The sequence below is a fragment of the Neofelis nebulosa genome, chromosome 4, assembly GCF_028018385.1.
Source record: "Neofelis nebulosa isolate mNeoNeb1 chromosome 4, mNeoNeb1.pri, whole genome shotgun sequence".
Taxonomy (NCBI): Eukaryota; Metazoa; Chordata; class Mammalia; order Carnivora; family Felidae; genus Neofelis; species Neofelis nebulosa.
The window spans coordinates 139,718,328-139,743,929 of NC_080785.1; the positions used below are offsets into that span (position 1 = coordinate 139,718,328).

Consider the following 25,602-nt stretch of genomic DNA (forward strand, 5'->3'; position numbering starts at 1 on the left):
AAATCGAGTGGAAAGTACAAGACCGTGTCCGCATACTCCATATCCCCTTTCCCCACCACACATTCTCCCGTTTATCGTCTTGCATTCGCCTGGTACATTTGTTATCACAATTGACGAGCCCGTAGTGGTACATTATTATTAACTCAAGGCCATCATTTATGTTAGGGTTTATGCTTGTGTTTTGAGTATTTCCCAGCTGCAGAGCACCTTCTGACTTTGTCTCATTTTTTTTTTTCCTCTGCAATTCTGTGTCACGAATGGAGATTGTCAGAACCAGTTAAGTAAGGTCTGCACATCCCTCCAAACATTCCAGCAGCCTGAAAAGTAGAGTGCTGGTCACTCGTACCTTCTCTCGCTGTCATGACTGACAAAGCAAGGTTCTTAACCTAAATCGGCTTCGGTGAAGGTCCCAGTTTCAGTTTGTGAGGTGTTACGTTAGAGAATCTTCCACAACCTCTACATAGGACTGCGTTCAGATTTTTTCAGCTTCTTCTCTGGAAATCGTTCCGACAGATAAGTTCGCCATTAAACCTCATAAGATTCAGAATCGTGTTTAGTGATTGCGTGTGTCGCTGCTCTAGTCTTTTTAATCTGGGCTCCAGCCAAATGGAACTATCTACTGTCTCATTTGCAATAGGTTGTTGTGACTTTATTTTTGGACAGCTCTGTTGTGCATGCTTGATGCTTATACTGAGAGCGGCCTCTAATCCTCTTTCTTCTTCTCCATCTTCTTTCTCGTCATCAGCAGAGTCTAAATTATAAGTTGGCAGAAGAAACTCTGACCGCCTCCCCTTGACTGGACCCCACACTTTCTCATCTTTCTTCATTCGTTTTGTACTCCCATCTGGAAGGCCCTTCTCATCCCTTCTCCCACTTGCCCTGCCTCTTCCTCTTCTCCCGGTGAGCCTATCTCTGCCAGCTGAGATGCTAGACATTATTCAAAATCCTCCTCTCCTCCGATGCCACAGCCTGCGTGAAACATTATCCTGATTCTGCAATGAACCTGAGAACTCATTACTGTTCCCTGATGCCGCACGCTTTCAAATCATGTCACTCCCTTGCCTAAAACACTTCCGTGGTTTCCCATCCTGCTTGGAATTAAACCCAGACTCCGCACGTTGGCACACAGGGCCCTGCACCTACTTCTCCAGGATCAGACTGTACCACTCTCCTCCTGGCCAACTGCCTTGCAGCATTAATAGCCATCAGGTTCATTGATTCACAATGGTTCCCGAGGTGTGGTCCATAAACCCCAAGGATGATTTTCCTAATAATACTAAGACACTATTGTTTTTTTTCCCAACTGTACTGACATCTGCACTAATGATGCAAAAGCAGTGGTGAGTGAAACAGCCGGGGCCTTGGCACAAACCAAGGCACTCGTGCCCGACCACACCGGTCTTGTCCTCCTCTTAGCCATGAGCCCACTGTTTAAAAACTAGCAGGTTCACTGAGTACTCTTCATGAGAAAGCTGTGGAAATTATTAACTGCGTTAACTTTTGACCCGGAGTACCCACTCTTTTAATATTAGTAGGATGAAATAGTAAATATCCATCAAGCACTTCGGCACGTGTGAAAAGGGACTTGTGTTACTGGTTGCCCAGTGAACTAGTCATTTTTTTGGTTTGATGCAATGTCAATTTTACTTGAAAGAACAACTGATAGACAAACCAAGGTTATTCAAATGTAGGCATTTTGCAGATATTTTCTGGAAAATGAATGAAGGGAGCCTGTTACTTCAAGAAAAACAGCTGACAGTATTTTTTGCCAATGATAACGTTTGAGCTTTCAGTCCATCACTATAAGCTTGACAGTTTTCCAACACCCCAGTTTTTTGTGTGTGATTTTAAGTAATATGATTTTTTTTTTTTTTTGGAGAGAGAGAGAGGGCAAGTCAGGGAGAGGGGCAGAGGGAGGGAGGGAAAGAGAAAGAGAATCCTAAGCAGGCTCCACACTCAGGGCAGAGCCCAATGTGTGATCGGATCCCATGACCCTGGGATCATGACCTGAGCCCAAATCAAGAGTCGATGCTCAACCGACTGAGCCAACCAGGCGCCTGTAAGTAATATGATTTTTTTTACATATTGTGTAATGAAATGTGTCAATAGTTGGAATATTTGCCTAACTTAATGAACTAGTATTTTCCATAGGACAAATGTGTGGTATTTTTTTAAAAAGCATCCATAGTTAAAAGATTGTTTCAAAAAGTAGGAAAGACCAGTGATTTTTTTAATGTAAGAGGGTACAAAAAAGTTCATTACTATGGTTTCCAATTCCACACAACTAACCTTTAAGAAAATACCACTGGTTGCACATTGGTGTAATATCAACAAAGACCCTGCATCTATCTGAACGTTTATTAAAATATTTCTCCTTTTTCCATCAACATATCTGTGGGAGGCCAGATTTTTTTTCACATACTTCAACTAAAACAGCATATCACAACAGATTGAATGTAGAAACAGAGATGAGATTCCAACAGCCTTCTCTTAATCTCCGGAGGAGATTTGCAATACTATGAAATGGTGCCGTTCATTTCACTAATATTTGCTTTGGAAAATTTAGTTATTTTCATAAAACTGGGTTATTTAGGTTAACGCATAATGAGTTTATTATTATTGTAATGAATTAATGAGCGTTTTAAACTGCTCAGTTTTAATATCTGTTAAGTACGTACCAACAGACATAACGTGCATAAGCAGAAAGTCTCTGTCGTCTTCAATAAATTTTAGGAGGGGCGCCTGGGTGGCGCAGTCGGTTAAGCGTCCGACTTCAGCCAGGTCACGATCTCGCGGTCTGTGAGTCTGAGCCCCGCGTCAGGCTCTGGGCTGATGGCTCGGAGCCTGGAGCCTGTTTCCAATTCTGTGTCTCCCTCTCTCTCTGCCCCTCCCCCGTTCATGCTCTGTCTCTCTCTGTCCCAAAAATAAATTAAAAAAAATAAAATAAAAAAAAAAATAAATTTTAGGAGTGTAAAGAGACTTGACACCAGTATGTTTGAGAATCGTAGCAACTAGAAGCATTTTTTTTTTAAATTTTTTAACGTGTATTTATTTTTGAGAGACAGAGAACACAGAGCATGAGCTGGGGGAGGGCAGAAAGAGAGGGAGACAGAATCTGAAACAGGTTCCAGGCTCTGAGCTGTCAGCGCAGAGCCTGATGCGAGGCTTGAACTCATGACTGTCTGATCATGACCTGAGCCAAAGTCGGAAGCTTAACCTACTGAGCCACCCAGGCACCCCACAACTAGAAGAATTCTTAATGAGGACTTTGGACCTAAAATTACATGTTTGGCCCCCTGTCTGAAGCATCTAGATGAATATTGTCCAAGTGCCTACAAATTAGAAAAGTATATTCTTAAGTTTTTAAAAACTGTATGTGGTGGGGCACCTGGGTGGCTCAGTCGGTTAGGTGTCTGTCTCTTGATTTCGGCTCAGGTCATGATCTCACGTTTCTGGAAATCCAAGCCCCCCATTGGGCTCTGTGCTGACAGTGTGGAACCTGCTTGGGATTCTCTCTCTTCCTCTCTCTCTCTGCCCCTCCCCTGCTTGCACTCTCACTCTCTCAAAATAAATAAATGAACTTAAACAATAAAAATATAAAACTGTATGTGTTTCAATCGGGTAGGACACGCGATCCAACTTTTCAGATGCTCTGCGGTGTATATAGGGCATCTTCTGTTCCTTTCATTTCTCTTTATCCTTTTTCTCCTCTCATCCCATCTCCAATCGAACCGTTAGCCTGACCCCATTTCTATATTCAGTTTTCTTAATTTTTTTCCTCTTGTACTAAGTAATTGTTTTCTGAGAGAATCCCAGCTTAACCCATGTTTAATGTTGTCTCAAGGTCACTTTCCCTCAGGGGACAGAACCCTGTGTTCTTTCTCTCCTGAACAAATTGGTCTTTAGGAATAACATGGCTAGTTGGTCATTCTGTTACTTAATGGTTTAAAAATTCAGAGTTAGTTTTTAAAAAGTGGTAACAACTTAATGATATTCAGCTGCTGCTATTCCAGAAAAATGTTTTTAATGAGCAAGAACTTCTATAGTAGATTTTTAATTCTTTTCTAAGGAAGCACTCCCTAAAATGTGGCAGATGTATGCAAGATGATAGTACCTATCTATTTTAACTATAACTAGAACATAAAGCCTATGATTTCACAGGTACCATTGCTTAGAACAAGTTTCAGTTTTTAAAAAAATGCAATGGGGCACCTGCGTGGCTTAGTTGGTTGAGCATCCAACTCTTGATTTCGGCTCAGATCATGATCCCAGGGTGGTGGGATCGAGCCCTGTGTCCATGCTGAGCCTGGAGCCTGGTTGGGATTCTCTCTCTCTCTCCCTGTGCCCCCCCGCACCGCCCCCCTGCAAATAAAAAAAAATGAAATGACTTGCTATATATTCAAGGCAAAATATAAAGTAAGTCATAGTACGGTTGGTATATGGAGAGGATGTTATTTGGATGATGGAATTCGTAGCCATGTTGCAAAGAGAAGTCCCAGGTTACAGCTCATTGTACCTTCTCCTGCCTTTAGTACTCTTGCCCCTTCAACTTCCATTTCAGAATTATTCAGTGATAATTTCCTATGATGAAGTCTTTTGAAGGTTTTTTTTTTCTCGCTCAAGCCAAATAAGTGAAATTCACTTAAAACACCTTTTTTGGAATGCACTATCTAAATGTACATAATATACAAAGTGAGAAGAATTTTATGTGCACAAGTAAATATGTGGTTTGGATGATAGAACTTCTAGATTTCCTAGAATCAAGACTTTATTTAGGGCAGACAATAATCTGGTTGTGGAAAGAGGATATTTTATTTTTTTAATAAAATTAATGGACCAACATAAATTTTGATAACCTTCAAAGAAAAGAAATTAAATAAATCTTGCTCGCCTCTCTCTAGGCTAATTTACAGTTTTTAAAGCGCTTGTTGACTTGACATTCCTGTTAGTCTTCTATAATGAAGTAAAGTTTTAAAGACTACTTTTTTCGTGGCACCTGGGTGGCTCCTTTGGTTAAGCATCTGACTCTTGCATTCGGCTCAGGTCATGATCCCGCAGTTCCTGGATTCAAGCCCCGAGTCAGGCTCCATGCCGGACAGCGCAGAGCCTGCTTGAGATTCTCTCTCTCTGCCCCTCCTCTGCTCTCTCTTGCTCTCTCTCAAAATGAATCAATAAACTTAAAAAAACTACTTTTCCCCCAAATAATGATTTCTTTCTTAAAAAGAAAAGGCACACAGAGAAAGACAAATACCGTGTGATTTCACTTATATGTGGAATCTAAAAACAATGAGCAAATAAATGTAAAAAGTAGAAACTGACGCGCAAATAGAACAACCTGGTAGTTGCCAGAGGGGAGGACACTGGGGGGATGGGAAAAATAGGTGAAGGGGAGTAGGAGATACAGGCTTTTAGTTAAAGAAGGAATAAATCACAGGGATGAAGGGTAAAGCACAGGGAATATAGTCCATGATAGTGTAATAGTATTGTATGGTGACAGAAGGTAGTTACACCTGACATGAGCACAGCACCAGGTTTTGAGTGGTTGAATCACCATGTTGTACGCTTGAAACTAAAATAACATTGTGTGTTGGGTGCCTGGGTGGCTCAGTCAGTTAAGCGTCCAACCTCAACTCGGGTTACGATCTCACAGTTCTTGAGTTTGAGCCCCGCGTCAGGCTCTGCGCTGACAGCTGGGAGCCTGGAGCCTGCTTTGGATTCTGTGTCACCCTATCTCTCTGCCCCTCCCCTACTCGGTATCTCTCTCTCTCTCTCTCAAAACTAAATAAACTTCTAAAATAACATTGCATGTCAACTATACTTCAGTTTCCAAGAAAAAAAGAAAAAGCTTAGCTCATATTATTAGATTGTAATATTCAATGCTTACCTTTTATGTTAGGGAAGGACTTCAGTTATGTGTATAAATGGAAGACCTCCTTACACCCCAAAACAACTTTCCTCCTACCTACAGCCTATGCTTGGAATGCTACCATTTCAGATTCATTCTTTCAGGGTAAATATTGCTTCTCCCTCTTTTATAATGCAGTTGCTGCTGTGATAGGAACCATAGGAAGCAAAAAGCACCTTAGTAAGAATGCTTTCTTTCATGCCTAGGGAAAGCCTCAGGTATCCATTGGAAAAGCATGTGTCTGCAAGAAAGAGAAAGCACAAAATGATTTGAATGACAACAAAAATCAAGACTCATTTTTTCTTGCATAACAAGAAGGGCAGAGATGGGTGTTTCCAAACATTTGCTCAACCCCTCAAAAGTATAAGGGCCAGAATCTCTATGATGCTCTTGACCCGAGGAAAGGGTTATGTCAACAGGCAGGTTCCTTTTTGTAAGGATTTTATTCAAAAGCTTTTCCAGAGGACCCCAAGTGGTTTTCTATCCCTGTTGCATGTCTCCATAGAGCTGGGAGATGGGAAAAGAGTGCGTGGCTTTTCAGCCTCCAAAATGGAAGGACCAAGGAAGAGGGGACGAAAAACACCACATAAAAGTAACTTCAAAAGACTGAATAAACAGAGGGAAAGAAAGCATTGAAGAACATAAAAGATTAATGACAGGAAAAAGGCAAAACTAAATCATAACAATAATACTATATTGTTTTTATTAACCAGTCTTACTCTATGCCAGATACTATGCTATCTGCCTTGCGTATGTGACCTCATAAAAAGCCTGTAAGGTAGTTAAGATCTCCCATGTATAGAGGAGAAAACCAAAGTCAACTCCTTGCCCTAAGACTTGTATCAAAGCCAGGATTTGGCCTGTGCTTGCTCTGACTTCGGCACTGCCTCTCCGGAGACCAGCCCTTAGCACATGCGAGTTTCTCTTCCTGGTATATTCCATATCATCCTTCTCCAGAATGTGCAGTAAATTACACACTGTCTGAAACACAGTGGGAATTTTCAGGCCCTGCCTAATGAGGTGGATTGAACCAAGAATGCTTCAGTAGTTGCAGCAAAGCCTGCTACAGCTCTTTCCTCTGCAATAATTACCTTTCATCTTTTCAAGTTTTCTGCTCTTGGAACTCATTACTTCCATTCCGAATTCTGATCTGATGCACAAGAGGCTTCTATCCATTTTGAGTGCTTTTAGATGGACTTCTATCTTAGGAGAGAGAGTTCTGTTTGTAAGTGGCCCATGGAAGTCTGTTTGTCTATTTGGTGTTGTACTGTCAGCTTCTCTGGGCCAATTATTTCAGTGTGTTCATGCAAGGTCACCTTCCATGTTCAATCCTATCTAGGTCAGTTAACTTTAAACCAGAGATTAACCCACAGATTGGCTATTTATGTGAGCTCCTAAGTGAGGTTTGCACTCACTCAAAAGGTGTGCAAAAGGCCAAAGGGTGCTAAGGAATCAAAGGTGAATGTGGGAGAGTAAGAGAACTGAGAGCTAAGATCGTACCTTGGTCATTTCATATCCGCAGAGCCTAACATGGTGCCTGGTATACATTAAATAGTTGATAAGTCCATGTTTTCACTCAAGAAATATTTGGTTAGAACCTATTTTGTGTCAGGCACTAGAAGCACAGCAGTAAACAAGATAGATGTGGTTCTCATGCACATGAAACCTATATTCTTAGGCGGAGATAGGTAATGAAAAGCAAGCACAATTTTAAAATAAAGGAAGAAGGCCCAAATGTCCCTCAACTGGAGAGTAAACAAATAGTGGTAGAGTCATAAAATGAAATGCTACTCAGCAATGAGGATGAACGAGGTATTGCTACCCCCAGCCACACAGCAGAATCTCATAATGCACGATGGCACTGACCTCAAGTTCAAAACCATCAAAACGAATCTCTGCTGATAGAGGTCAGGCTAGTGATCCCCTTCGGAGAGGGGCAATGATTTGGAGGGGACATGCAGGAGCTTCTGGGGTCCAGGTAATGTTCTTTACCTTGATAAGGAGAATTGGGTCTATTAGAAAGTTCACTTTGTGAAGATTTCTCAGGCTCTGTGCTTATGGGCATAGGTTTTCCCATGCGCATGTTATAATTCAGCTAAATAAACTTATCTTAGAGAAGTTAAATGCTGAGTATAATAATGGCTGCGAAGGCATTGCACAGGACCCATGGCAGTGTGGTAGACATCAGCTTAGGGCAGCACTCCTGTAGACAGGGTGGTCACGGAAAACTTTCCTATGACATGCTAGGCAGGCTGAGCCCTAAAGGTGAGTAGGTGGCAGCCACGGGAAGATCAAGGGCAGAGCATCCCAGACAGGGGCAATGGCAAGTGCAAAGGCTCTCAGGGAAGAAACATGGGGCACGCTTGAGAAAGAGAGGCCACTGTGGCTGGAGCTGAGTAAGAGGAGAGCAGAGTAAGACAAAACAAAGCCAGCAATAGACAGAGACTACATCATGCGGGGCCTCAAGGCCATTTGGTTTCTGGTCTACCCTGTATGATTTGACTCTTTCTGTGCCAGGCAGCATGCTAAGCTCCTTAGGCACATCCTCCTATGTTCTTCTTATCTTTCCAGCAACCCTGGGAGTAGGACTTAGAATTCTATTTTATACATGAAGAGCTGAGGCTTAAGGAAATCAGTTTGCCCAAGGTTACCCTTGGAAATGAGTATTATCACCAGGATTTGAGTCCATATCCCTTTGACCCCATCTGTGTTCTCAAGTCCTGACTCCTGACCCTGACTCTGAGCTCTGGCATCTAAATAAACTTCTACTTTGCAGTATGACACATGTACCCTCAGGACTGTGAACAAAGTACTGAGAAAGTAGCCACCTCCATCCAGAAAAGTCTGGGAAGGAGCATGGGGTTGCATTTTGAAGACACGTCTGGAATTTTCCCATAGGCATGCTTTTTCAAGGAAGCAGTATGCGTAAAGCCTCTAAGCTGAGGATTAATCATCACAGCAGCTACTGTTTATTGATCATTCATGCTGTACCAGGTTATGCAGTGAATATGTCACTTACCTCCAGTTAGACTTCACAACAATCCTATGAGGTCAGTAATGGCCCTGTTTTACAGATGAAAACACTGAGGTGTAGAGAGCTTAGTCCTTTGCCCAGTGAGACACGGTGAGTGAGATAACTAAATACGTGATTTGCTTGTTTAATTAGTGATGAGGGAAAATAGTGAACTTGGACTGGCAGGCATCAAAACCCAGCCATAAGCATAGCTCTGTCTCTAGAATCTGTGCCCCTGACTCTCTCACTGAGAGCTTGAGGTATTTGAGGAAGTGGGGGGTGTTTTATGGGGCTTCATGACGGATGTTCTCCGAATTTGACTCATGTTAATGTTCCTGAAGTCCTTCTCCTTTTAAGCATTTTACATTCTGTAATCTCTTCCCTCTGAAATCCTAAAACATACTTTTGTGCGGTTGTCATTGTTGTCGTTTTGTATGTTTTTTTCCTCTCCATCTTGACTACAAGGTCCCTGAAAACAATCCCTTATTTCCTTGAATTCCCTATTGTCTCGCCCTGGCCCCTGAGGTCAGAGGTTGAATTGTTTTTATTGACCACTGATACCTCAGGACATGGGGTAGAACCAGGCAGGTAATAGATGCTCCGTAAATATTTCTTGAAGAACTGAGTACTCTGCTTATTTAACAAAGGTTAGAGTGATAATGGATTTGGCTTGGGTCAACAATCAATCTTCATCATTCAGATGGTGTGTGCCTACTTTTATTTCCATCCCTTGAGATTTAAGGCAAAAGCAAGGGGTATTGGTGGCCACTCCCTCTCCTGTTCCATTACTCCACTCCATCCCACCCCCCAAATCGTGCAGATTTGGTATTAACCCAGTGTTAGAAGGAATTCTGCATGTAAATTCTGTGAGATGCCTTGGTTGGTACTATACTATACTGTAAGGATTTGTGACTTAGGCCAGTGAAGGCTGAACTACTTGATAGAAATTTATGTTCTGGTGTCATTTTTACGAGAAAATCAACTGGTGCCCAATAATTCAGTTGAAATGTTTTCAAATGCATACAAATAACTCTGATTTTTTCTGTACAACTCCAGTGACACCAGTATCCTTGGATCCTCACATCCTGGGTCAGGCCCGGAAAGTCTACACAGCTTAGCAGTGCATTCATACCATGCTCTAGGACCGGCTGTCCAAAGCAGTGACCACCAGCCACACATGGCTATTGCACACTTGTGGTGTGCTGATTCTGAATTGAGATATACTATGGGTGTAAAATACCACCAGAGTTCAAAGATATAGTATAAAGAGAGAACGTAAAATATCTCATTAACCATTTCTATGATGACTGTATGTAAAATAATATTTTTGACATATTGGCTTCCACAAAGTGTATTAATATTTATTTCACTTAGTTTTTGATACTTTTTAAAGTGAGACGTGCAGAAAATGTAAAATTATACACGTGGCTAACCTGAGACAGTGGTACTCTAGGACATGACAAATATCAATCTGTTAAAAACCTACCTCTTTTACATCTGCCCCTAACTTCACTAGTGTCACTTTTTCCAAAGTTACAAAATCAGTTAAAGCACCCCAGATCCCACCTCTGTCCATTTTCAAAACTCTACTCCTTGTTTCCTGATTGAATCAAAACTCAAGCCAGGCTTCAGTGTCCTATAGCTCTAAACATTATTTTCTACTAGCAAGATTTGCATTGATTCTAATGATGAAAGCACTTGAAATGTATATAGAAATGGGGTGCCTGACTGGCTCAGTGGAGCAGGTGACTCTCGATCTTTGGGTTGTGAGTTCAAGCCCCACGTTGGGTATAGAGATTACTTAAGATAAATAAACAAAATGTTTTAAATGAATCAGTGCATTAATGAATACAGAAACTCAAAATTTTAAAAAAGAACTCGTATTATGTTATCAAATAGCTATTACTATGCCAAGGCCATAATTAGAATTATCACCATTTTCCAAGTGAGATAAATAAGGAGGGTATAACATTTACTTGTTAAACTGGCCTTATTCCAGAAGGGCTTTTAACTCTCTGGCCAATTCAGAGGATATAAGTGACTTTTCCAAGATGACACAATGGTTGATGGAGCTAGGACCAGAATGATCTTTTTTAAGCTTTCTTCTACAACAGTTAGACACAGTATCCCATTATCAATTTATAGAGTATAACTTTTTATAAATAATAGTAAAAATGGCAAAGTTTTTAGCTGACTTTCTTTCCATACAAATTAGAACTGATTAAAGGATATTCCAAGATTTCTTTCGTGCACTGCCTTCATTTATTCAGCAAAGCGCTTATGGAGTGCCTGTCTTGTGTAAAGCACTAAGTTGGCCCTGGGGAGACATCAGTGAACAAATAACAAAAAGAGACATATCATCTAACAAATTAAATCATAACTAACAAGTAGTTAGAACAAAGGGCTGTGGAACCTACTCTCTTAACAACACTCAAGTATGTAAGACAGTACTGTTAATTATAGTCACCATGCTGTGCATTAAATCCCCCAAAACTTACATCTTATAGTTGGAAGTTTGTATGCTTTGGTCAACATCTCCCCATTTCTCCCACCCCTGAGATGCTGGCAACCACTCTCTATTTCTCTGAGCTCAACGTTTTTCAGATTCCATATGTAAGCGAGAACATAACAGTATTTGTCTTTCTCTGTCTGCCTTATTCCATTTAGCATAATCCCTTCTGGGTCCATCCATGTTGTCACAAATGGCAGGATTTCTTTCTCTTTTATGAATAATAATCGTGTGTGTGTGTGTGTGTGTGTGTGTGTGTGTGTGTGTGTTTTCAAACATCAGTGATCACTTTGGTTGTTTCCATGTCTCGGCTATTGTGAATATGCTGCAATGAATGTAGGGGTGCCACTATTTCTTTCAAATAGTGATTCCCTTTCCTTGGGATGTATACCCAAAAATGGGATTGCTGGATCGTATAGCACTTCTGTTTTTAATTTTTTGGGGAAACTCCATGTTATTTTCCATAGTGGCTGTACCAGTTTACATTCCCATCAACAGTATGGAACAGGGGTTCCATTTTCTCTACAGCCTTGCCAACAGTTGTCATTTCTTGTTGTTGTTGTTGTTGTTGTTGTTGTTTTTATGATAACCATTCAAACAGGTGTGAGGTGATGAGATATAGTGGGTTTGATTGGCATTTCTCTGATAACTGATGTTGAGTATCCTTTCATGTACCTGTTGGTCATTTGTATGTCTTCTTTGGAAAGATGTTTAATTAAGTCTTCTACCCATTTTTTCATTGGATTTTTTGTGGTTTTTTGCTTTTATATGAGTTCCTTATAGATTTTGGATATTAACCCCTTATGAGGTAGATGGTTTGCAAATATTTTCTCCCATTCTATAAATTGCCTCCTTATTTTGCTGATTTTTTTTTGCTGTGAAGAAGATTTTTAGCTTCATGTAGTCCCACTTGTTGATTTTTAGCTTCATGTAGTCCCACTTGTTGTTGCTTGAGCTTTTGATGTCATATCCAAAAATTCATTGCTAAGACCCATGTCAAGGAGGTTTTGCCCTGTGTTTTCTTCTAATGGTTTTACAGTTTGAGTCTTACATTTAAGTCTTTAATTCACTTAAAGTTAATTTTTGTGAGTGGTGTAAGATAGGGGGTCCAATTTCTTTCTCTTGGGTGTGAATATCCAGTTTTTCCAGCATCATTTATTGAGGGGATTGTCCTTTCCCCATTGAGTATCTTGGTGTCCTTATCAGTTATCATTGCCTGTATATTCGTGAGTTTATTTCTGGGTTCTCAATTTTGTCCTGTGGTCTCTATGTCTGTTTTTATGATAATACTGTACTGTTTTGATGACTATAGATTTGGAAAGCAGGGTATATCAGACCACCTGAGGTGCCTGTGTGGTGGTTTGTTCAACAACAACCCTCTCTCACGAAAAGCAAAACAAAACAAAACAAAAACAACAAGCCAAGAACACATGACTTATATAGCATTTGCCAATTTCCATGGTGTAAATATTCCCATCCTGGTTGATATCTGGCTTCCAACAAGGTGTCACAGAATGTGGAGTTAGGAAGAGGTATATGGCAGCACCCATTATCTATCATTTCCACCCTACAAATACAATAGATGTTAATAACCTCAAAAGCACAGGTAATGGTAAAATGATCAGGAAGCAATGACTTTTGAATATGCGTTGCCTTTGTTTTCAATATAATTTTTTAACAATTTATGTATTTATGTATTTTTTAGTAAACAACCACCTCACAAAATTCCTGCAAATGTAACAGTCAGCTAGTGCGCACCCATAGAAGCCAGGTCTAGCACACCGATGGGACTGGCATCTTCCACGGAAAGCAATCACAATCCTTGTCTAGAACAAGTCCTCACTGTTCTCTCTTTCTCTGTTCCTTACAGATCAGCAAACAGCAGTTGCAAACAGTCAAGGACCGGTTTCAGGCTTTCCTCAATGGGGAAACCCAGATTGTGGCTGATGAAGCCTTCATGAACGCCGTCCAGAGTTACTATGAGGTAAGACTCACCATGCAGAAGAAGGTTAAGACTGCCCAAGCCTAAAGCCCAGAATTGCCAGACTATTGTTCAGTGGGAACAGCAGCCTAGGCCTCCTACAGAACCATCCCCCCACCCCCGAGGCAAACGGGTTGATGTTTGATTACGGTTTTTAGAAATAACAGCATTTTGTTTGGGGAAAACCAAAGCAAACCCACTTGTGTACCCACTAAACAAGATACTGTATGCGAAACACTCTGCACATTGCCTGTTTTATGTATGATTTCTTGTTTAGTCTGTACAACAGTCTTGTGAGTTAGGTCCCGATATTATTCCCATCTTACCAGTAAGGCATCTGAGGCTGTGAGAGGTTAGGTCAGTTACTCCAAGTCGCACAGCTGTTACAATGCCACAAGCTAAGACTTGAACTGAGTTGGGAGCTTTTTTCCTACCAACTCCACCCCTTCTAAAGGATGTTAACATCTTCTAAGATGGTGCCTTCACTCGCTTCCTTGTTCTTTCTATTAAAACGGGGCTGTGAGTTCTTTTCTATGAGTTAGAACCCCATCCAAAGTGCAGTACTCTTCTTAAGAGAAAACCTATAAGTGAGAGAACATATCCTGAATATACATCACAAGGGAATTTTCACCTGTCATCCTCAGAGGTTTATGTACCAGTCAAGTCAGATTTTGGAATTCTAGTATATTTAAAACTTATAATTATTCTTCCATAATGTGCACATTGGCTATTGTGTATACATTATTAGTGGAGTCGATATACCATCCCTTCCTATGGGCAATGTTTGCCTGATGTGCATATTTTTCAAAAGTTACTATATGGTCATTAAAAGACATTTGTTTTCATGTGAACCAGATATTCTCTGTATTTGGGATCGTATGCCCCAAATGTTATACCCATTGTCAAGGCTAGGTTAAAAGCATTAGAAACCAACTGCCAAGCATTGAAAAACGCATGGCATCCTGCCATATGCAATTCAAGGTAATAACAATAAACTAAGTATAAAGGAATCCACCAGACTCAGATTTTTTTCCATGGGATCACTTCACGGATTTTCTTCTTTCTTTCCTCTCTGTTTTTAATTATTAGGTACCAAACATTTTCAAAATAAAAACACTGGTGCTTCTGCTCTGCTGTGCTCCACACACATGCTTCTGCCCATCGGGCACTCCAATGTTAGTTGATTGATTCAGTAAAACTCTCCTCCCCACGTGCTAAAGTACTTGGCTTTTTTCATGAAGAGAGTAGAGCAAGACTGCAATTAGATTTTGTGCAAATACTATTGACTGGTTTGCTAATTACTGTTTAACAGTAAACAGTCTTTGTCTCTGTGATGTTTGCTGGGTCCAGCCACAGACTCATTTTACACATTTTCTCAATGAAATTTCTGTTTGGGTTTGTTTTAGAAGTCTGGTTCATTTTTATAGTTGTCAAATTTAAGCTTTTTTTTCATTTTACAAATAATATTATTGCCGATAAGTGTCAGACTTAATTCTTTATCTTATGTGATGCAATATTTCAGTTGAATTCAATGCAGTGTGGAAATGACATTCAGAACCATGATGATGGTATGGCAATGAATATCTTGAATCTATTTAACAGAAGATTTTGTGGAGAAACCACCAGGGAATGAAATTAATTTCCCCCCCTTTTTTTCAAGTTCTGAAAGCCAGTTCAGGCCAGGCAGACCTTAGCAATAATTCTCCATGTTTAGAGTTATTCACCAGTTTGTAAATTTGTAGATTGCAAATCTTAATTAGAAAGCTCATTTGACTAATGACATAAATTAAAAGGAAATGCCATTTCTTTGTATTAATTAACTGAAAATAATAGTTATCAATGTGTTAATGAGTCTCTGGAAATTGCCATTATATCTATAGTGACCCCGGTATTTTTTTTTCTATAGTAGCTAGTTTATTTGAAAGAGCTTCTTTTTAGTCTGGTGAGAATACAGGCATTGAGAAATCACTGAATAGTTAATATTAAGATTTGAGTGACAGGAAATAATGTAGGGTATTAATTATTTACTGTATTCATTAGTAAAGTTTCGAGAGTCTTGGGATGCTTGTTCCCGGGAAGTCTAATCCACTGAAGCAAAAGTCCATAATCAAAGGTTCAAGATCAACACTTAACTTGGGAGAGCTCCAAGTTCATTACTCTTCCATTTCTTCCTCCCCCTTCACTCTTGGGCAGGGGAGAAGCTAGGATTTCTTTCTCCACCTTACTCCAGGATCCAATTGCTTTCCTGTCAGTATCTGTCTGGGTCAAGACTCTTTGGATTACAAATGACAGACACCTAGGTCAAACTGGCTTAAGCCAAAAATGAGATTTATTTGCTCAAGCAACTTAATAGTCTAGGAATAGACCTGGTTTCAGCTGTGGCTGAATCCAGAGACTCCAAAGATGCCAGCAAGATGGGTATCTTTCTCCCCATACCTCAGCTTTGTTCCTCCCTGTGTTGGTTTTATTCTTAGGGTGGTTCTCTGCATGTGAAGGACTCTGGCAGATTCCGGTCTTGCCCTACCAGCTTAGCAACCACATCAGCAAAGAGAATACCTCTTTGCTGAGAGCCCCAGCAAAAGGCCCCAGGTGACTTGGTTGGGCTGTCATGGGTCGTGTGGCTTTTCTGGAGCCAGTCACAACAGATGGAGGCTGGACTAGACCAGGGGATCAGTGCTTTGACAGATACCGCCTCTGGAGCCTATGAGCAGGCTCAACTACACTGGAACCATCTAGAGTGAAAGTGCAGTGGTTTCTCATTGAGAAATTAGGGTGCTTTCTACCAGAAGAAGAATGTTGGAATGTATGCTCTGCTGGCAAAACCAATAGATATCCTCCTAAATACCCAATCTCTCTCTCTCTCTCTCTCACACACACACACACACACACATACACGCACACACATTCACACATATTCCACCCCACCATACCACACCTTCACATCCCAGTTTGCCAATGGTAATGACATATGGAAACAACAACTTTTCCTCAAACAGTTCTGAAAAGATTCTACTAGAATAAGTCATTTCAGTCATTGGCCTTGTTTTGCTAAGGCAGTAATAGTTTTTCAGCACACTAGAGTAGCAAAGAAAAATTTTTTAGATGAAAGGAGTGAGTAGGCTCTGTCCCTTTTCTATCTGTGCCCATCCAGCCCAGTCTGGACCCCGCTGGCCAGCATTAGCATCAAGCCACTCAGGCCTGTGACCTGATCTGGGCTGGGATAAAGGGAGCCAGGATTCCCTCTGGCTCCTGAGAGCATGCAGGTTTATTTTATCCTTTCCTGGCGGCCTTGATCGTCAAAGCTGATCAGGCAGGCAGCAGATTAATCCTATAATCTCCTCCATTCCGGCTTTGAGAGCTGGGCGTTGAAGTGGGTGCTTGCTCCGAGATCTGGGAGATCCGGCTGGGCAACTCCGTCCCCTTCCCACAGCTGTGGTCCTGAGACATCAGAGAGCTCACCCATTTCTCCGTAACTCACACAGTGGGTTTAGGACAACTCTAACTCTCAGTGCTTTTAAGACAGATGTCTATGCCGTAAGCCCTCTCACCTTGCATTCTCGCCCTTATCCCCCATTTCTCTGCTTCATTTTGGCTCTTCACATGCCAGTCCTGGCATCAGAGCAAAGAAGTAGATGGAAAAATTTTACAAAACCTCTGTCACTCAGGGCCTCCCTGGAAGGACACATGGGGGTTGGTGGGAGGCAGAGATGCACACACCCCTATTAAAAAAAAAATTTTAATGTGTATTTAGTTTTGAGAGAGATAGAGTATGAGCAGGGGAGGGGCAGAAGGAGAGGGAGACAGAATGTGAAGCAGGCTCCAGGCTCTGAGCTGTCAGCACAGAGCCCGACGTGGGGCTCGAACCCACAAGCTGTGAGATCATGATCCGAGCTGAAGTCAGACCCTTAACCGACTGAGCCACCTGGGTGCCACACATACCCATTTTAGAACTTTACAGCTGATATCTGGGCTTCAGCCAGTGAAGCGGCTCTGATTGAGTTTTGTTTTGCTCTGTTTTGTTTTGTTCTTAGCCAATCTCTAACGCAGTCCTGGGTGGTTTTGTCAAACTAACTTTGTTGTAGAAGACACAATTTTGGGGTTGCCTGGGTGGCTCAATCGGTTAAGTGTCTGATTCGACTTCATCTCGGGTCATGATCCCACGGTTTGTGAGTTCAAGCTCCATGTCAACGCTCTGCACTGACAGCACAGAGGGTGCTTGGGATGATCTCTCTCCCTTTCTCTCTGCCCCTCCCCTGTTTGCACGCTCTCGCTCTCAAAATAAATAAATGAACATTTAAAAAGAAAAGAATTTTGCAGTTGCTAGCAGCAAGAACTGACCAGCTGGTTAAATTAAGCGATGATGATGATGATGATGATAGTATAACAGCACAACAATAATAACAGCAACAAGAGTGATTAAAGGAAATAGCCAAGCTCCAGAAAAGAGGGAACCCTGGCCACTCAACCTCAGGAAGCAGGTGGCCTTATAGTGGCACCCCATCATTGGTCTAAATCTCCGCCAACCCGACTCCATTCTTGTGCCATCCCGCTCTGGATCTGAAACCCACAAGGGGAAGTCTCTTCCAACTGGCCAACCTCAGGTTCCAACCTGCCACATGGCTAAGGAAGGACACGCTCCCATGCCTAACAGTCCCACTGAGGCCGTGTGCAGTGGCACACACATTCTCAGACTGAGGGACTATTATCAGCAGGGGAGGACACGTGGCAGGCACAAACTACAGGTGTCTTCAACACTGGGTGACATACTGTATTCAGTCTCTATGGTGGACTTTTTTTTTTTTTTTATCTAAGAAAAGTGGAAGTCAGGTCAAATCTGGCTATTTTTCTGAAGTGAAGCTCTGTATTTTCCAGTACGTAAAAACCACTGTAACCCCTCAGTGGCCTTCCAACAGATGTATCCCTGGGAGAAGAGTAACTACCCAGTGTAAAGACATTTGTTCCGAGGGGAACGCAGAGCAAGGAAGGAGGGGCAGAGGTCAGAGTGATTCGGAGGATGTTTTGTGTCTGAAAGATGTGGCATTGAATTCTAGTTCCTCTGCACACTGGCTGGGGGACCTCGGCCAAGTCTGAGCCTCAGGTACTTTCTCTGTACTAGGACCTCCGTGCACAGTTGTTGTCAGGACTAAATTACACACACACACACACACACACACTCACACACAACCTCACCCTAAATATGGCACCTGGAAAGTAACATCATAACTATATTAAGGTTAGAGGAGGAGACTGGCGGTCCACACACGTCTGCTGCATAGAAACAGTAGGAGAGAATTGAAAGTTGATAGAATCAATCCCCTCCCTAGTTTCAGGCCCTGGGCATGAGGTAGGGTGGGGAGTACAAAGTCGATGTGGGGGGCCAGGGTCTAGAACTAGGAAGCGGAGCTGCTTTTGTTGCTAAGCTACTGCTCCCTACCACGGGTCTGGGTCCCAGATCTGCTTCTGAAGTTTGCCCCAGGATCTTTTACTTTTTGATGAAAGATACCTTTCCGATCCAAAGGTCATTTTATTTTAGAAACTAACATGCTCCTTGTCTCGATGAAGATAAAGTATGTAAGTTTTTCCATGTAGGAAGAGGTGTTTTAAGTGATCATAAAGTAAAACATAATATAAAAATGATAACTATGTGATATATAGATTATAAAAATAGACCATGTAGAAAACAACCCTAAAGCCCATGGTTGGAAAACCACCCATAATCCCATCATGCTAGACAACTACTATTAAATTTTGGTATGTATCTTTTCAGGTATTTTTAATGTGTCTATACACATGAAGATAGCTATTTGATTTCCAAATTAAGACTATCAGGGGAACTCCTACAAAATATTGCTAAACCAGTTGTGTCATTTAGCACAGTGGGTTTTAATTTCTTTCCTATCTCTGCAAAACTCACACTTAGGACATATTCTCATCAGTTTTATTTCCTATCCTGTTCTCAGTCCAGGGTCATACTCCTATCCCCCAACTTCACCTTACCTTTGGAATTATCTGCTTTAACAGTATTTCAGGACACCTTTTGATGCTCATTAAAAAATATTGTCTTTTTCCATGGCTACATGATATTCTGTTTAAAAATAACAGCTAACTCTTATGACGTTACTTCGTGAAGGTAAGAGGCACCATTACAGACACCATGCTGACCAACTGATATGCATTGTTGGGGTGAATCCTCATCCAAATCCTACACGGGAGGGTCGTTCTGATTCCCGTGTGAAAGATGGGGCAGCCGAATCCCAGAAAGATTAAGTAACTTGCAAAAACAGCAACTGGTAGAGTCGGAACTTGAACCCAGGGCCGTCTGACACTCTGGTCCACCCCGCCCAGTACCTGTGTGGCATTCGTTAGTAGCAACCGGGCCGTTGTGGGTGGTGGATGTTTTTAAACCCTATTTACTCTAACATGTAGGTATTTCTCTTATTTACGTTGGGATGACAGGCTTTTGTAGAGCTGGAAAGGATCAGGAAGTGGGAGCTGGGCCAGCTTTCCCCCGTACCCTGTACAGTCATTAAGACCTGATGTGCGTGTGTGTTCCTAAAACAACCTTGAAGCTGCTTGGCTCTGGCGGTGGAGGGAAGGACTGATGGATGAGGCCGAGTCACTGAATTGACTGCCCTTCACCATTCGGTATTTATTTGTTTATCTTCCATCTGCCATTATGACCTGTCTGGGAAGTTGCCAGAGGAGCAGGAAGGATTTATGGATGTGCCACACGGAACCAAGCCGGCGGCTGAGGTCTCTTGCGATAGTCGCCAAAAAACAAAACCAGGAGCAAAGACGCCGGCTAGAGCTCCCAGTACAAATGGGTTTCCAGGGCGGTTTTTAGAGACAGTTCAGTACATCGGTACTCAGGGGCTGTATTCGCTACAGGGCAAGGCTGGCCCAGACCCTTCTGACCCTTCGCTTCTGACAGGCTGCGAAGCCCGGACAGATGATATGCCTGGAAAATTAGTTTTTTGCCGTCACTTTTTCTCCCCATGGCTGCCTCCTGTTTGGCACTCCATCTTTGTGGTCTCCTTAGTCTCCGGTCTCCTTCTGCACACTTTTGACATGCCACTCATCTCCCCTCGATCTGGGGCCTGGCTGTCATATCTTAGCTCCGGACAGATGAAGCCCTCTGCTTTTCAAAGTCCTTCCAGTTTGTCAAAGAAGAGTGGCTGAATCAACCCCATGTGGCAGCAAAGGAGAGTGAGGTTTCTGGAAGTTAAGCGACTTGTCTAAGGCCATCTGCTAGGAGTTCAATAAATATTTACTGAGTGGCTACTTTAAACAAAGGAAGGGGCTCCGTGAAGCAGGATCCAGGGGTCACCCAGCCAGTGACAGATGCCAGCTAGGAACAATGTGCCAACATCATTTCTTTAATTTTAAAAAATTTTTTTAACATTCATTTATTTTTGAGAGGGAGAGAGAGAGAGACAGAGCACAAGCAGGGGAGGGGCAGAGAGAGAGGGGAGACATAGTATGAGAAGCAGGCTTCAGGCTCTGAGCTGACAGCACAGAGCCCGACGCAGGGCTCCAACTCATAGACCGTGAGATCACGACCTGAGCTGAAGTCAGAGGCTTAACTGACTGAGCCACCCAGGAGCCCCAGTATCATCATTTCTTACCTCCCGTTATCATGTCCCAGGGAAAATCTAGCCTCAGGCCCTTGTTTTAAGAGACCAGTATATTGTGCTTCCTTATTTCCCTTTACTTCCCTGCTCCCGTCCACATATAATCTCAATAGGCTCTCTGCTTTGAGACATCTCCTTTGTTGCTGCTGCTTATTCACTCATTAAACACAGCGTCAACTATGTGCCAGGCACTGCCTTAAGCACTCAGAAGAAGGAATGGGAAAAAAAAACAGCTACAACTCCTGCCTTCCTGGGACTTCTAGTCTAGCTGGAGCCCAGATATTAACCAAATAGTCACAGACAAATGGCAGTTCTGGAAGGGTTTTGGAGGAAAGGAATATGGTGCTAAGAGCTTATAAACGGGGGCCTGCCCCAGGTTTGTGGGACACTGGTCTGGACAGATGGGAGGAGGGTATGGCTGCTGGTTGAATGTTTTAAGTTACCTCTGATTTTCGTTAGAGCTGACAATGAATAATTCAACCCTTCGCATCCCCACCACTGTCATCACCCACGGGTGCTCCTGCAAGTACACCCCACCTGGCCTACTGCCTGTTCTCTTGCCCCCTTCAGATTGGTTTTCTGCATTAAAGCCAGAGAATGTGGATTTGATCAGGCCATGTCCCTGCTTAAAACCTGCAATGGCTGCTCACTGCCCTTCAGATAAAGACCGGTATCCTTCATGTGGCCTCCCTTGCCTCCCACCATCTGGCTCCTTCCCGCCATTGGTCTCTCCCGTCTCCTCACTGCCACCCACCCGGAACTTGCTCCAAGGCAGACCCAGCCACAGTGGCTCTCCCTACTTCCTCAGACACTCAGGGTCTCTACACATTTTGTTCCTCCTCTCTGAAATAGTCTTTCACGCTCTTTTTACCTACCCATCATTCCCGTATCATCCCAAAGGAGTTCTGCTCCAGGAAGGATTTCCTGACTCCTGCTGGAATATTCCTGGCAATAGACCACCCGTGTGCATCCCCCTTGAAAACACTTATCCCAGGTTATAATATTTCTATGGCATTATTAGGGTGATGTCGCAGAGGCATGAGGGCTGGATCCACATCTGTTTTGCTCACCACTGTCTTGCTGGCACCTGGCACAGTGTCTCCTCCCTAGTGAGTGCCCAAAGAAATGATGAACGTGATCATGAAGAAGAGTATAAACGTGACAGCTGGAAGGGCAACCTCAAAATTTTAAAATGCAATGCTCTCCATGTACAGATAAGACACTGGAGAACCAGAGAGGGGAGGTGACTTCCCCAAGGCCACACAGCAAGTTAGTAGTACAACTGGCCCGGACCATGGTTTACAGCTCCTGCCTCAATCCTATACCCCAGAAACTTCCTCTGTTTGCCTCAAAACTTTGACGTACTTTGAGACGCGGACCTGTAACTGAGATGCAAGGTGTTAGTTAGATGGCATTAAACATTGTAGATTCTCAGGTAAATTCTTTAGTTCATTAAGGCTCATAAGGCTTGAGGATTTAGTTGAAGCTTGTTCTCTACAGTTGATTTTTTTTTAATGTTTTTTTTATTTCTGAGACAGAGAGAGACAGCATGAGCAGGGGAGGGGCTGAGAGGGGGGAGACACAGAATCTGAAGCAGGCTCCAGGCTCTGAGCTGTCAGCACAGAGCCTGACGCAGGGCTCAAACCCACGGACCGCGAGATCATGACCTGAGCTGAAGTCAGACGCTTAACCGACTGAGCCACCCAGGCGTCCCACTATAGTTGATTTTTTTTTAAATTTTTTTTTTAACGTTTATTTATTTTTGAGACAGAGAGAGACAGAGCATGAACAGGGGAGGATCAGAGAGAGAGGGAGACACAGAATCCGAACCAGGCTCCAGGCTCTGAGCGGTCAGCACAGAGCCCGACGCGGGGCTCGAACTCACGGACCGTGAGATCATGACCTGAGCCGAAGTCGGACGCTTAACCGACCGAGCCACCCAGGCGCCCCTATAGTTGATTTTTAAATGAGCTCTAAGATCTCCACTGAGCACCAGTTCCCAGGCATGGAGGAGCCGGCCACAGCCCTTGGCTGTGAAGCAAACCCTCAGCCCTCCTTCTTTCTGAATTAGTTCATTATGTTGGCAGTAGGTGGAGACCACCGTTCTAACATCTCTCCTCCCTGAGGAAGGCTTTGTCATGAAGCAGGAGGCAATGGGATGTCCCCCAAGCAGTGCCATCTCCTGGCTAACAGGTGCATTTCCTGAAATCCGACAGGGGGGGTGAACGTGTGTTCCGCCTCTTGAAGGGTATTTGTGCACCTGCTGAAGTGTGATCGGGACACAGCTCAAAAGTGGCCGATGTTCCCTCTTTGTGACTATGAAGCAACAGCTTCACCGTCTTGTTTTACACCCCAGAACCACGTGGCTTGTGCACATCTCCACATGGTGGGTACTGGAACAGAAGTCAACTGTTCTTAATGGGTGGCTTGGTTCCAGGACCCAGCCAGCGCCAGCCAAACAACCAAGCGTCCTTCCGCAGGCAGGAGAGGTTCTCCACCAGGCAGGTGAGACCCTTAGGGAAGGAAGGAACCAGGGTGAAGTAACAAACAACACAAACAAACAAAAACCCCACAACTACAAAAAAAAAAACATACCTTTATAATCAGCCAGTTTGAGTTACCAGAGTTACCTACCCCTCTCTAGAGTCTTGGTTTTCCAGTCTACAAGGTAGGCAGAATATAATGCCTACCTTCTTCATTCATTCCCTTTTAAAGGGCCAGGCTCTATACCAGAGATAGGTGACATTGTGGGGAACAAGATGAGCCCAGTCCTAATGGAGTTTACATTTCAAGAAGGGAGACATTAAATACACGTTCCCCGGATACTTGTTCAATTTTGGGTGGGATGAGTCTCCTTGAGAGGATAAAATGGGCTGTAAATCATGGTTACCTGGTAAGGGTCAGACATCGTGCCGGGTACTTTGTATGTAATAACCACAACCATGGTGGGGTTCCCATCCACGATGGTGACATGGGAAGACCCTGAACTCCCCTCCTCCATGGAGACAACCCACATCTGCAGCTATCTGTGGAGGATTTCCTCCTGAAGAAGAACTGAAGGCTGACTGAATAGCTTCTGCACAACAAAAGCCGAAGAGAGCACCCAGAGAACAGTAAGAGACAGGGACAGGGTAATGAAGGGGACCCACACCCCCAAAGCTCCCAATGGCTGTAGGAAGGGATAGTCCTGAGGGACCCGGAGCAGATCCCTATGGCGCAGAAAAAAGCCGCAATTTAAAAGAGCAACGAGGAAAAAAACAAAACAAAAAAAAAAGGGCAAGTAGAATAATACAAAGGGACGAGCCCTAGAACGCAGCAGCCAGCTGGCAGGGGAGCTGCTGGAATCCTCTCGGGTTCAGAGAGGCTGGTGGACAGCACAGTTTATACTCCCTCCATGTGACAGGAGCAGAGTCTGGACACCAGACCCTGCCTGCCGCCTCAGCAAGCTCTGGGGGGGGGGGGGGGGGGAGGCTAGCCCACCCCAGCCCCACCCTTCCCCGCAAGCCAGCCCCAGCCCTGGGCGCACCAGGACACCTCTGGTCAGAGCTGACTGTAGCTCTAGCCGCTGCGACAAGGTGACCCAGGTCCAGAGCACAGCAGAACACATCGAGTCGACACCCCTTTGGCTTTGGGCAGTTTCAGCTAGGGCACCCCCTGCACACAGTCATCTGCGACCTCGACCTCGCTTCAGCCCCAGCTCCCCCTCCCCCGTTAGGCCCCCCCCCCCCCCCCCGTCCCCCGTGCAGAATGCCCCGGGAAACGCCCTCCTTGTTTCCGCCCGACTCCAGGTCATTCCCTGCATGGAGTGCCTCCGGGCTCTCCACCCAGAACCTCACCTCGGCTGGCTCTGCTAGCCCCGCTCGGACCCCCGGCTTGAGCGCTCGGAGACACCCTGGCTTTCGAGAGTTGGTGAGGATGTGGAGAAGGAGGAAAGCTCATGCACTGTTGGCGGGAATGTACATTGGTGCGGCCGCTCTGGAAAACAGGGTGGGGGTTCCTCAAAAAATGAAAAACAGAATTGCCACACGATCCAGCAATTCCACTCCTGGGTATTTACCGGAAGAAAACAAAATCCTAATGGGAAAAGATCTGTGCACCCCTGTGTTCAGCGCAGCGTTAGGTACAGCAGCTTAGGTACGGAAGCAACCTAGTGTCCGTCCATAAATGAATGGATAGCAAACGTGGTACTTGTGTGGATACACGCACTGACACGGGAGAACATTACTCCGCCCTAAAAAGAATGAGGCCTTGCCGTTGGCTGCACCACGGAGGGTATTACTGCTAAGTGAAGTCCGTGCAAAAGAACATGACAAATACTGGGGCGCCTGGGTGGCTCAGTCGGTTAAGCTTCCGACTTCGGCTCAGGTCATGATCTCCTGGTCCATCAGTTCGAGCCCCACGTCGGGCTCTGTGCTGATGCTCAGAACCTGGAGCTTGTTTCAGATTCTGTGTCTCCCTCTCTGTGACCCTCCCCTGTTTGTGCTCTGTCTCTCTCTGTGTCAAAAATGTTAAAAAAAAAAAAAAATTAAAAAAAAAAAGAACATGACAAATATGTCTGATTTC

At 43.6% G+C, this 25,602-nt stretch overlaps 1 protein-coding gene across 19 annotated transcripts in view; it reads left to right on the top strand.

Annotated features, from left to right (window-relative positions):
* The window catches only part of CADPS (calcium dependent secretion activator), a 479,125-nt gene that overhangs the window by 94,961 nt on the left and 358,562 nt on the right, over positions 1-25,602 (top strand). For all 19 annotated transcript variants that reach the window (XM_058726308.1, XM_058726310.1, XM_058726311.1 and 16 more), the window contains exon 2: positions 13,298-13,411. In XM_058726308.1, coding sequence (XP_058582291.1) covers positions 13,298-13,411 — 114 coding nt within the window. The remainder of the gene's footprint in view (positions 1-13,297; positions 13,412-25,602) is intronic.